Raw genomic sequence first — 14030 nt, 5'->3', positions numbered from 1 at the left:
GCTTGAGTATTTAATACTTTTACAAGTTCCGGTTTTCAACCACGAGATGATATCGTTGAATAATCAATGCAATCAATGACTAATCGATGCAATCGGTGACTAATCGATGACAAAAAATTTTGTGGCCTATCGATTAGTCATCGATTACTCATTGATCATCGACAATAATCAATGACTAGTCAACTGATTACCTATCGATTACCTATTGATTACTCATTGATTTCGTTGATGTCATTGATGTCATCAATTAGTTATGCCTGGTCTACATTACCTTCAATACAGCCATACAGCTCCACTCTCATTGCTATGTGCCCATACCAAGTTACTGGTCGAATACGGATAAAGCGTGCTATGACTGCTGGTTGAAGTTCATGGTAAACAATACTTTTCCAGTCTGTGTTGCCATCAAACGTCTGTGTAAATAATTTAACGTTATTTAACGTTGGAAAAATGTAACAGTTACACAATGGCAAACCAGCAGTCCTTTCACTCGAGATCGAGATAAAATCGGCAACGAAGCTTTGCATTCTAAAGTTAAGAAAACCAGAACTGTTAAAGGATAAAGCATGTTACCATTTTTTAAATCTATTTGGGCAATCAGTAAGTAATTCGAATCTATTCGAAATATCTTCATTTATACAAAAACATGTAGAGGTGAGCAAAAAGGTAACTTGGGAACACCAGGTGTCGCCATGAAGGCAAACACCAATAATAAAAATACTGCTTTGGTTCATTCTGAGCTTAATTCACCTTGATAGCACTTTGTCCCTGTTCACTGTAGTATTGCAAGTTCAATTCATCTTTACCGTACTGCAGATTGTACGTTTTTACCCAATTAGCTTCCCCGTCTCTTCCTTGGGTCGCTACTCCTGTTATATTGGCGAATCTGGTACCCAGATATATCTGCAGCCATTGATTTATATTAGTGGTGGATGCTACCCAAGCTCCTGCTAGGTTGCTTCTTGGAAAGTGCAGTCTGCCTTGGATGGCGTGGTGACCGTTATATTCAGTAGATGCAGTAATTTTATCGTCTGAAAGAGCACCGTCTTCCATGCCGAGTGGCCTTATACATTCTGGAAGTAGATACAAAATAAAATGTGAGTTCACCTTTTTTCTATACAGTGCCTGGTGTACAGTAAGCGAGGCAGGCATCATTTTTCTTGCTAGATATCAGAAACATCGGCTACACTTGCCCTTCCCTAGAAAAGTAAAGGGACATCAATCAGTTGATCCCTCGTACCCTATTGATACATAGACATAATCAAGTTCAACCTGTGCATTCAGAGCAAATGGACCGTTCATGTAAATTTGATTGTTGACCAACGAAGTCATACTGTTGTTAAGTCCAGGAAGGTCGCCAAATTGAGAGCGCGCGCTTCATACGAAAACAAAATGCTTGAAGTAACGACATGAAAATATTTTGCTTTCTCGTTTGCACATACACAAAAAACCTTTTTAGAATACCTTGGAAACATCCGTAGAGCTCTACTCTCATTGATACGGCAACATACCAAGCAACTGGTCGAAAACGAATGTAACGTGTCCTGATTGGTGGCTTAAGTTCATGATAAACAATAGTGTTCTGGTCTGTGTTTCCAGCAAATTCCTAAATTAATGATGAGAAAAATTAGAGGAAAATTAATAACCGCATTACGCGTTATGAGGAGTAATGTATTACAAAGTAAATCTTATCAAATTTAACGCTGACACCCATTGATGACTAGTATGAGAAATTATCTAAGACAATGATGTATGTGGTTCACGTGTTGTTGTTGTTTTTATTATTGTTGTCGTTGTTGTCGTTCCTCCTTGTGATGTTTTGTGAATTCAGACTGTTACAATTTAAGCCGCGTTAATTACAAAGCCCTTAATTTACTGGAGCGTTTATTTCCTATAACAAGGTGATCGCCGAGAATCACTTTTCCTTCTGCGAATAATTTTTAAGTCAAATGCTTAACACGTGTCACTATATTTTGGTATTGTCCGTCTAACATGACAAAAAATGAGCGTAGAGCTCACTTTACCTTTTTTGAGCTTCGATCTTGTTCCGTGTAGTAAGCGAAGTTCACTCCGTAGTCACTGTACTCGAGATTATATTTGGTAACCCAATGGCATGCATCACTTCTACCCTGTGTTGCAACGCCCGTTATCAGAGTTCGATTCCCAACGTAAATCTGGAGCCATTGATTGCCATTATTAGAACCCGCTGTCCACGCTCCCTCTTTGACTCCGGATTTCAAAATGTCAAGTCTACCCTGGACAGCAGTATGGTTTGGAGCCAATTCCGAAGAGGCACTGATTTGTCCATCAGAGACTCCACCGTCTTCCATTCCAAGAGGTTTATGACATGGTAGAGGCTCTATGTTACCAGAAAAACGACAAACCTTACAATATATAGCTTCGAAGTAAACAATTCGTAAGATGTTTGGCACTCGACTGTTTTTGATCGACTAACCTCCTTAGTGCTTTCGTGTATAAGGGGTTTTTCGTGACGAAGTTTATCGTATCCTTACAGCAACTTATATTAAACGCATTCGACATTTTCATTTAACGGTGTTAACTACCGTATTTAGTCGAACAAAAACAATTACAGGTCACAACAGTTCCCCAAGCCCTAGAAAAACAAAAGTGGTAGTGTTTGTAACGGGTTTATTAAAATTAAGGAACTCGAGAGCTAGTGGCTAACCCCAAATTATCAGTTTGCCTTCTACGTACCGGAACACTGCACACCATCTTCTGAGTACCCTTGAAGACAAGTACAGTTAAATGAGCCAAACGTGTTTATGCATTGCGCGTTCACGCTGCAGTTGTGTGCTCCATTTTGGCATTCATCTTCATCTGTATTAAAACCAATAAACAATTAATTGTCAATTCCCACGTAAAGGTTTTTGGCCATACTGGGTGAGGTTTTCTGGTAAGGTGGTAGGCTTTTTCTCGCCTTTATCGAGTCCACGAGCGGTAAAAGTAGATAAGCAAGTGTTGAAAATCACACAAGCTTTTCCATTACCTCTTCTGAATTTAGTTGTAAATTAAACTATAGCTTACAAATAAAGTGCTTGCATATTTTTCATGGAAGGAAAGTTATTCTACATTACCTTCAATACAGCCATACAGCTCCACTCTCATTGCTATGTGTCCATACCAAGTTACTGGTCGAATACGGATAAAGCGTGCTATGACTGGTGGTTGAAGTTCATGGTAAACAATACTTTTCCAGTCTGTGTTGCCATCAAACGTCTGTGTAAATAATTTAACGTTATTTAACGTTGGAAAAATGTAACAGTTACACAATGGCAAACCAGCAGTCTTTTCACTCGAAATCGAGATAAAATCGGCAACGAAGCTTTGCATTCTAAAGTTAAGAAAACCAGCACTGTTAAAGGATAAAGCATGTTACCATTTTTTAAATCTATTTGGGCAATCAGTAAGTAATTCGAATCTATTCGAAATATCTTCATTTATACAAAAACATGTAGAGGTGAGCAAAAAGGTAACTTGGGAACACCAGGTATCGCCATGAAGGCAAACACCAATAATAAAAATACTGCTTTGGTTCATCCTGAGCTTAATTCACCTTGATAGCACTTTGTCCCTGTTCACTGTAGTATTGCAAGCTCAATTCATCTTTACCGTACTGCAGATTGTACGTTTTTACCCAATTAGCTTCCCCGTCTCTTCCTTGGGTCGCTACTCCTGTTATATTGGCGAATCTGGTACCCAGATATATCTGCAGCCATTGATTTATATTAGTGGTGGATGCTACCCAAGCTCCTGCTAGGTTGCTTCTTGGAAAGTGCAGTCTGCCTTGGATGGCGTGGTGACCGTTATATTCAGTAGATGCAGTAATTTTATCGTCTGAAAGAGCACCGTCTTCCATGCCGAGTGGCCTTATACATTCTGGAAGTAGATACAAAATAAAATGTGAGTTCACCTTTTCTATACAGTGCCTGGTGTACAGTAAGCGAGGCAGGCATTATTTTTCTTGCTAGATATCAGAATCATCTGCTACACTTGCCCTAACCTAGAAAAGTAAAGGGACATCAATCAGTTGATCCCTCGTACCCTATTGATACATAGACATAATCAAGTTCAACCTGTGCATTCAGAGCACATGGACCGTTCATGTAAATTTGATTGTTGACCAACGAAGTCATACTGTTGTTAAGTCCAGGAAGGTCGCCAAATTGAGAGCGCGCGCTTCATACGAAAACAAAATGCTTGAAGTAACGACATGAAAATATTTTGCTTTCTCGTTTGCACATACACGAAAAACCTTTTTAGAATACCTTGGAAACATCCGTAGAGCTCTACTCTCATTGATACGGCAACATACCAAGCAACTGGTCGAAAACGAATGTAACGTGTCCTGATTGGTGGCTTAAGTTCATGATAAACAATAGTGTTCTGGTCTGTGTTTCCAGCAAATTCCTAAATTAATGATGAGAAAAATTAGAGAAAAATTAATAACCGCATTACGCGTTATGAGGAGTAATATATTACAAAGTAAATCTTATCAAATTTAAACGCTCAAACCCATTGATGACTAGTATGAGAAATTATCCAATGATAACGATGTATGTGGTTCACTTGTTGTTGTTGTTTTTATTATTGTTGTCGTTGTTGTCGTTCCTCCTTGTGATGTTTTGTGAATTCAGACTGTTACAATTTAAGTCGCGTTAATTACAAAGCCCTTAATTTACTGGAGCGTTTATTTCCTATCACAAGGTGATCGCCGAGAATCACTTTTATTTCTGCGAATAATTTTTAAGTCAAATGCTTAACACGTGTCACTATATCTTGGTATTGTCCGTCTAACATGACAAAAAATGAGCGTAGAGCTCACTTTACCTTTTTTGAGCTTCGATCTTGTTCCGTGTAGTAAGCGAAGTTCACTCCGTAGTCACTGTACTCGAGATTATATTTGGTAACCCAATGGCATGCATCACTTCTACCCTGTGTTGCAACGCCCGTTATCAGAGTTCGATTCCCAAGGTAAATCTGGAGCCATTGATTGCCATTATTAGAACCCGCTGTCCACGCTCCCTCTTTGACTCCGGATTTCAAAAAGTTAAGTCTACCCTGGACAGCAGTATGGTTTGGAGCCAATTCCGAAGAGGCACTGATTTGTCCATCAGAGACTCCACCGTCTTCCATTCCAAGAGGTTTATGACATGGTAGAGGCTCTATGTTACCAGAAAAACGACAAACCTTACAATATATAGCTTCGAAGTAAACAATTCGTAAGATGTTTGGCACTCGACTGTTTTTGATCGACTAACCTCCTTAGTGCTTTCGTGTATAAGGGGTTTTTCGTGACTAAGTTTAACGTATCCTTACAGCAACTTATATTAAACGCATTCGACATTTTCCTTTAACGGTGTTAACTACCGTATTTACTCGAACTGAAACAATAACAGGTCACAACAATTCTCCAAGCCCTAGAAAAACAAAAGTGGTAGTGTTTGTAACGGGTTTATGAAAATTAAGGATCTCGAGAGGTAGTGGCTAACCCCAAATTATCAGTTTGCCTTCTACGTACCGGAACACTGCACACCATCTTCTGAGTACCCTTGAAGACAAGTACAGTTAAATGAGCCAAACGTGTTTATGCATTGCGCGTTCACGCTGCAGTTGTGTGCTCCATTTTGGCATTCATCTTCATCTGTATTAAAACCAATAAACAATTAATTGTCAATTCCCAAGTGAAGGTTTTTGGCCATACTGAGTGAGGTTTTCTGGTAAGGTGGTAGGCTTTTTCTCGCCTTTATCCAGTCCACGAGGGGTAAAAGTAGATAAGCAAGTGTTGAAAATCACACGAGCTTTTTCCATTACCTCTTCTGAATTTAGTTGTAAATTAAACTATAGCTAACAAATAAAGTTCTTGCATATTTTTCATGGAAGGAAAGTTATTCTACATTACCTTCAATACAGCCATACAGCTCCACTCTCATTGCTATGTGTCTATACCAAGTTACTGGTCGAATGCGGAGAAAGCGTGCTATGACTGGTGGTCGAAGTTCATGGTAAACAATACTTTTCCAGTCTGTGTTGCCATCAAACGTCTGTGTAAATAATTTAACGTTATTTAACGTTGGAAAATGTAACAGTTACACAATGGCAAATCAGCAGCCCTTTCACTCGAGATCGAGATAAAATTGGCAACGAAGCTTGGCATTGTAAAGTTAGGAAAACCAGCACTGTTAAAGGAGAAAGCATGTTACCATTTTTTAAATCTATTTGGGCAATCAGTAAGTAATTCGAATCTATTCGCAATATCTTCATTTATACAAAAACATGTAGAGGTGAGCAAAAAGGTAACTTGGGAACACCAGGTATCGCCATGAAGGCAAACACCAATAATAAAAATACTGCTTTGGTTCATTCTGAGCTTAATTCACCTTGATAGCACTTTGTCCCTGTTCACTGTAGTATTGCAAGCTCAATTCATCTTTACCGTACTGCAGATTGTACGTTTTTACCCAATTAGCTTCCCCGTCTCTTCCTTGGGTCGCTACTCCTGTTATATTGGCGAATCTGGTACCCAAATATATCTGCAGCCATTGAATTATATTAGTGGTGGATGCTACCCAAGCTCCTGCTAGGTTGCTTCTTGGAAAGTGCAGTCTGCCTTGGATGGCGTGGTGACCGTTATATTCAGTAGATGCAGTAATTTTATCGTCTGAAAGAGCACCGTCTTCCATGCCGAGTGGCCTTATACATTCTAGAAGTAGATACAAAATATAATGTGAGTTCACCTTTTCTATACAGTACCTGGTGTACAGTAAGCGAGGCAGCAATTATTTTTCTTGCTAGATATCAGAAACATCGGCTACTCTTGCCCTTCCCTAGAAAAGTAAAGGGACATCAATCATTTGATCCCTCGTACCCTATTGATACGTAGACATAATCAAGTTCAACCTGTGCATTCAGAGCAAATGGACCGTTCATGTAAATTTGATTGTTGACCAACGAAGTCATACTGTTGTTAAGTCCAGGAAGGTCGTCAAATTGAGAGCGCGCGCTTCATACGAAAACAAAATGCTTGAAGTAACGACATGAAAATATTTTGCTTTCTCGTTTGCACATGCACGAAAAAACCTTTTTAGAATACCTTGGAAACATCCGTAGAGCTCTACCCTCATTGATACGCCAACATACCAAGCAACTGGTCGGAAACGAATGTAACGTGTCCTGATTGGTGGCTTAAGTTCATGATAAACAATAGTGTTCTGGTCTGTGTTTCCAGCAAATTCCTAAATTAATGATGAGAAAAGTTAGAGGAAAATTAATAACCGCATTACGCGTTATGAGGAGTAATGTATTACAAAGTAAATGTTATCAAATTTAAACGCTGACACCCATGATGACTAGTATGAGAAATTATCCAATGATAACGATGTATGTGGTTCACTTGTTGTTGTTGTTTTTATTATTGTTGTCGTTGTTGTCGTTCCTCCTTGTGATGTTTTGTGAATTCAGACTGTTACAATTTAAGCCGCGTTAATTACAAAGCCCTTAATTTACTGGAGCGTTTATTTCCTATAACAAGGTGATCGCCGAGAATCACTTTTCCTTCTTCGAATAATTTTTAAGTCAAATGCTTAGCACGTGTCACTATATCTTGGTATTGTCCGTCTAACATGACAAAAAATGAGCGTAGAGCTCACTTTACCTTTTTTGAGCTTCGATCTTGTTCCGTGTAGTAAGCGAAGTTCACTCCGTCGTCACTGTACTCGAGATTATATTTGGTAACCCAATGGCATGCATCACCTCTACCCTGTGTTGCAACGCCCGTTATCAGAGTTCGATTCCCAAGGTAAATCTGGAGCCATTGATTGCCATTATTAGAACCCGCTGTCCACGCTCCCTCGTTGACTCCGGATTTCAAAAAGTTAAGTCTACCTTGGACAGCAGTATGGTTTGGAGCCAATTCCGAAGAGGCACTGATTTGTCCATCAGAGACTCCACCGTCTTCCATTCCAAGAGGTTTATGACATGGTAGAGGCTCTATGTTACCAGAAAAACGACAAACCTTACAATATATAGCTTCGAAGTAAACAATTCGTAAGATGTTTGGCACTCAACTGTTTTTGATCGACTAACCTCCTTAGTGCTTTCGTGTATAAGGGGTTTTTCGTGACGAAGTTTAACGTATCCTTACAGCAACTTATATTAAACGCATTCGACATTTTCCTTTAACGGTGTTAACTACCGTATTTACTCGAACTGAAACAATAACAGGTCACAACAATTCCCCAAGCCCTAGAAAAACAAAAGTGGTAGTGTTTGTAACGGGTTTATGAAAATTAAGGATCTCGAGAGGTAGTGGCTAACCCCAAATTATCAGTTTGCCTTCTACGTACCGGAACACTGCACACCATCTTCTGGGTACCCTTGAAGACAAGTACAGTTAAATGAGCCAAACGTGTTTATGCATTGCGCGTTCACGCTGCAGTTGTGTGCTCCATTTTGGCATTCATCTTCATCTGTATTAAAACCAATAAACAATGGATTGTTAACACAGAAGAGTCGAATTAAAATTAAATCGTAGATGACTACCGTCAAGAAATGGTTGCACTGCCTCAGCAGTCTTCTCAAGGATCTACAGTTAAAAGAAAGCAGTCGAGTATGTATATAAAAAAAACTAGAAATGTCCCAAGTGAAGTTTTTTGGCCATACTGGGTAAGGTTTTGGGGTAAGGCGGTAGGCTTCTTCTCGCCTTTATCCAGTTCATGAGGGGTAAAAGTGGATAAGCAAGCCTTTTCCATTACCTCTTCTGAATTTAGTTGTAAATTAAACTATAGCTAACAAATAAAGTTCTTGCATATTTTTCATGGAGGGAAAGTTATTCTACATTACCTTCAATACAGCCATACAGCTCCACTCTCATTGATATGTGTCCATACCAAGTTACTGGTCGAATACGGATAAAGCGTGCTATGATTGGTGGTTGAAGGTCATGGTAAACAACACTTCCCCAGTCTGTGTTGCCAGTGAAATCCTATGTAAATAATTTAACTTTATTTAACGTCGCAAAAATGTAACAGTTACACAATGGCAAACCAGCAGCCCTTTCACTCGAGATCGAGATAAGATCGGCAACGAAGCTTGACATTCTAGAGGTAAGAAAACCAGAGAGTGGGAAGCCCCTTATATCATGTATGAGTACTATTGGCCGCAAATTTTTATACCTAATCGTACCTTTTTGGTATGCTTCGGCGGCATATCAGGCTCGTTTGATCGAGCCATGATTCGTATTTTGGCAAGACGCAGTCGAGCCAAAATACCCATGGCGAGACCAAACGAGCCTGATATGCCGCCGAAGGGAACCAAAAAGGTACTATTAGGTATTTACCGTACCCAAATTCAGCCAAAAATCCAGTGATGTTATTCGCTCTGTTGAATCATGCTTGCCAGGCACGTAGTGCAAAATGTGTTGACCTGCTTGTATTGATACTTTTTCGGTCTTTAACACTTTTGTCAAGTCCTCTTCTTACATTTTTTTTACTCGTTTGTTTGGAGTTTCATTCTCTTCATTTTCAAAATCCAAATATTTTTCAAAATTGTAAATAGGGAGAAAATGACGTCAAAGGCTCCAAAATACCTCACGTGTTGAAATTATAATGACAATCAGCATAGAATTTTGCACGAAAAACAAGCCCAAAGTTTTTGTTGCTTTTCGCGTGAGTTTCAATACATATTGTTATTATAATTTCAACTTGTGAGGTATTTTGGAGCCTTTGACGTCATTTTCTCCCTATTTGCAACCAAGCCTTGGAACAAGGTTGTTTAATGGCGGCCGGAAATTATCGGAAATAAACGTTAAAATAAAACGGCTTCTGATGTTCGTAGTGGATTGAAAATTGGCAAGGTGAGTAAAAAAGTCTTATTGTACACGAAAATGTAAAAAAATGGAAATCGAAAATTTGGTCATAGTGGCACTTTAAGGACCTGAAAAACAGTTCAAAATTCAATACGTTTCGGGCTCAGCCCTTCATCAGTAGAAAGTCACTTTCCACTGATTAAGGGCTGTGCCCGAAACGTATGTAACTTGAACTGTTGAAGGCATTTACTAATGATTTAGTGCGAACTTTTCTGCATTATTTACTAGTTATACCACTGCTGGAAAGCAGCACTGTTAAAGGATAAAGCATGTTACCATTTTTTTAAATCTATTTGGGCAATCAGCAAGTAATTCGAATCTGTTCAAAATATCTTCATTTATACAAAAACATGTAGAGGTGAGCAAAAAGGTAACTTGTGAACAACAGGTATCGCCATGAAGGCAAACACCAATAATAAAAATACTGCTTTGGTTCATTCTGAGCTTACTTCACCTTAACAGAACTTTGTCCCTGTTCACTGTAGTATTGGAAGCTCAATCCATCGTTACCGTACTGCAGATTGTACATTGTTACCCACTGACCGTACTTGTCTCTTCCTTGGGTCGCTACTCCTGTTATATTGCCGAATCTGTTACCCAGATATATCTGCAGCCATTGATTTGTATCTTTGATGGCTGCTACCCAAGCTCCTGCTAGGTTGCTTGCTGGAAAGTGCAGTCTGCCTTGGATGGCGTGGTGACCGCCAAGTTCAGTAGATGCAGTAATTTTATCGTCTGAAAGAGCACCGTCTTCCATGCCGAGTGGCCCTTTACATTCTAAATGTACATACAAAATATTTTTTAGCTCACTCTTCTATACAGTTTATACAGTGCATGGTGGACAATAAGCGAGGCAATAGTTGATCCCTCGTACGGCATAGCTAAGGTAGACCTGTGCATTGTGAGCACATGGATCGTTCATATAAATTTGAATGTTGGCCAACAAAGCCATACTGTTGTTAACTCCAGGAAGGTCGCCGAATTGAGAGCGCGCTCTTCATAAAAAAAAAAAAACAAAACAAAAAGCGCGAAGTGACGAAATGAAAAAATTTTGCTTCGTCGTTTGCACATGCACGAAAAACCTTTTAGAATACCTTGAAAACATCCGTAGAGCTCCACCCTCATTGATATGTCCCCATACCAAGAAACTGGTCGAAAACGAATGTAACGTGCCCTGATTGGTGGGTTAAGTTCATGATAAACAATAGTGTCCTGGTCTGTGTTTCCCGCAAATTCCTAAATCAAGGATAACAAAAAATAGAAGTAGATCAATTGTCGTATGAGGAGTAAGTTATCACAAAGGAATTATTATCAAATTTAAATCCTCAATATAACTCATTGATGACTGGTATTAGAAATCATCCAGCGATAACGATGTATGTGGCTCGCTTCTTGTAGTTTTTTATTGTTGGCGTTGTTGTCCTTCTTGTGATGTTTTGTGGACTCAGAATGTTACAGTTTAAGTCGCGTTAATCTAATAGACCTTAATCTAATGGAGCGTTAATTTCCTCTAATTAGGTATTCGCTTGAGAATCACTTCTCCTTCGGCGAGTAATTGTTAAATAATACCATTATCGATTTTGGTTAAACAAGAATAAACAAAACAAGACAAAAAATGAGCTGCGAATTCATTTTACCTTTTTTGAGCTTTGTCCTTGTTGCATGTAGTAAGGGAAGTTCACTCCGTAGTCACTGTACTCGAGATTATATTTGGTAACCCAATGATCGGCACCATTTCTACCCTGTGTTGCAACGCCCGTTATCCGTGATTGATTCCCAAGGTAAACCTGTAGCCATTGATTGCCATTATTAGAACCCGCTGTCCACGCTCCCTCTTGGACTCCGGTTTTCAAAAAGTTAAGTCGACCCTGGAGAGCAGCATGGTTCGGACTCAATTCCGAAGAGACACTGATTTGTCCATCAGAGACTCCACCGTCTTCCATTCCAAGAGATTTATGACATGTTTGAGGTTCTATGATACCAGTAAAACGATCAACAAACCTTACTATATCTTGCTTGGAAATAAACAATACAAATGATGTGTGACACTCAACTGTTGTTGACCGACTATCTGATTGATTTCTTTTGTGTATGTAAAAGAGTTTTCTTGCTGCAGCTGATCACATCCTTACAGCAACTAAAATGAGTCGCCTTCGTCATTTTCCCTTCACGTTTTCCCGTTTTAAAACGGGCTTAAAAAAAGGAAACTGTCAGCCTCATAAATACCTGCAGGCCACCTTAACTCAAAAAAAGGCACCTCTAAAACAGCATAGGAAATTTCATTTCACCAAAAGCGTTGTTCTTCTGTTCCAAGTGATCATATTTGACCGCTCGCCCATTAACTTCTCTGTTCTGGCATTTAAAAGTGCCAGGAAATAAACAAGGAATGGTGACAATCAAACGACGCTTCTGTTAGTTATTGTTAACTTTTCGTACAGAAAGAAAATAAAGTTTTAATTTTATAAGAAAAATCTCTTTATCGCGTCCGAATAACACTTGACACATGAACATGAAAATAAAGTTACCATGGCAAAGATACATCTGCTGTTCCGAATATGGTTATTTTTGTTTATCCACTTGGCAACCTGCCTTCGCACGAAAAAAAAAGTGAAGGCGGTTTAAAAAAATCATTTCCAACTTTGCATAACTTTCTTAGAGGAGTGTTTTAAACGAAACATCAAGTTTTTTTTTCTGGCTTCATTTCCTAAGTGAAATCGTTCACAAGTTTTTCAGTAAAAAGCCTTCGAGCTAAGGCCACGGAATATGCAACTGCCTGTAAACGCAATTTTGGTAAACTAAGTATCGTTTCCACAGTCAGGTGTTGTGGTTTTGTAGACCATCTGCGGCGTACATTTCAATATTCGATATGTTAGTCAAAAACAGTCAAGCCAAGTCAGTAACAGCTACTGGGTTGGGTCTTAACTGATTTTAACCTTTTTTAATTCATGAAGCAACAACAACAAGAACGAAACAGAGAAATTACTACTTCTTTGGTTTATTCAAATGGAATATTTTGGGGAGCAATAGAACTTCTGAATGGAGTCCCCCCATTCCAATTAGAAATTTGTGTGGAAATCCCATTAACGTTTTGTATCTTTTGCACCACTGTTAGGCTTTTTAGCTTTGATAACTTTCGCAGTTCTACCGAAATGACGCGTTCTTCGGGGAAACGTCAACTAGAACACTTTCTTCCCGATAAGAAATTCCCAACAGAAGTTTCCGGAACGCTTTGTCTGCTGTACAATCTGGTCTTAGAAGGTAAAAATGGGGACCAAAAATGAGAAACCGATACTAAAGAAAAAATATTTGTGTTATTTGGTTGTTCTCTATTTGTCAAATAAAGAGTTACGTAACACAAAATGACGGGCTCTTCGGAGAAACGTCAACTACTAGAACACTTTCCTCCCGATAAGAAATTCCCAACAGAAGTTTCCGGCTCGCCTTGTCTGCTGTATAATCTGGTCTTAGAAGGAAAAAATGGGGACCAAAAATGACAAACAAATACTGTAAAAGAAATATTTTTGTGATTTGGTTGCTCTCTAATTGTCAAATAAAGAGTTACGTAACACGACTTACCCGCTGCATTAATCAAAACCAAAACAAGTTCAAGTACGCCAAGGAACGACGAAAGCTGAAACATAATAAAAACGTTTGCATGCACTCAAGACAAGAAGAAGATAAAAAAGAAAAATATCGTTTGACAAACCTGAAGACGAGAAAGAAGTATTGGCATGGCCATGTGTACATCGGAGTACTTTGCAGCAATAATGACTTTCACAACAGTGAAGAAACTTTAAATACCGCAGGTTTGTTAGAATCTGTTGTTTGTCATTGTTACCATCACAGTGAGGGAGTTTTTTGTTTTTAATTTTGTTGGTTTGTTTTGTTGTTTGTTTTTGTTTTCATTTTCGTTTCTGACTGATTCAGTCTTAGTTTGCAAGGTGTGCCATCGATTTGCACTATCTACCTTTGTCATCAAACGCTGATTACTGAATATGTGCTGCGTAGGCTGTAATTTCAGGCAAAAAAAGTCGCAGGTGTTGCAAACGAAGCAAACCGTCGAAATTAATGGAGAATAGAATAAATAGTCAAATTGTGGGGGGTGACCGGGAGTTGATTTTACAGCACCGACATCACTGCGGGATCT

General features: G+C 39.0%; 1 protein-coding gene across 1 annotated transcript in view; it reads right to left on the bottom strand.

Moving 5' to 3' along the window:
- Positions 1-13622, bottom strand: part of LOC144637044 (uncharacterized) — a 30124-nt gene extending 16502 nt beyond the window's left edge. Inside the window, exons 1-20 of the mRNA XM_078496213.1 lie at positions 13590-13622; positions 11521-11898; positions 10978-11119; positions 10338-10660; positions 8860-9001; positions 8364-8486; positions 7673-8007; positions 7112-7253; positions 6399-6721; positions 5921-6062; positions 5540-5662; positions 4849-5183; positions 4287-4428; positions 3575-3897; positions 3096-3237; positions 2716-2838; positions 2025-2359; positions 1465-1606; positions 751-1073; positions 272-413 (exon numbers count right to left, since the gene is read on the bottom strand). Of these exons, the coding sequence (XP_078352339.1) occupies positions 272-413; positions 751-1073; positions 1465-1606; positions 2025-2359; positions 2716-2838; positions 3096-3237; positions 3575-3897; positions 4287-4428; positions 4849-5183; positions 5540-5662; positions 5921-6062; positions 6399-6721; positions 7112-7253; positions 7673-8007; positions 8364-8486; positions 8860-9001; positions 10338-10660; positions 10978-11119; positions 11521-11898; positions 13590-13622 (4213 nt within the window). The remainder of the gene's footprint in view (positions 1-271; positions 414-750; positions 1074-1464; positions 1607-2024; positions 2360-2715; positions 2839-3095; positions 3238-3574; positions 3898-4286; positions 4429-4848; positions 5184-5539; positions 5663-5920; positions 6063-6398; positions 6722-7111; positions 7254-7672; positions 8008-8363; positions 8487-8859; positions 9002-10337; positions 10661-10977; positions 11120-11520; positions 11899-13589) is intronic.
- Between the last annotated feature and the right edge of the window lie 408 nt (positions 13623-14030).

The sequence above is a fragment of the Oculina patagonica genome, chromosome 13, assembly GCF_052425735.1.
Source record: "Oculina patagonica isolate OP01 chromosome 13, crgOcupat, whole genome shotgun sequence".
NCBI lineage: Eukaryota > Metazoa > Cnidaria > Anthozoa > Scleractinia > Oculinidae > Oculina > Oculina patagonica.
Note: the sequence above shows the minus strand (reverse complement) of the source record. Positions and strands in the feature narration are given on the sequence as shown.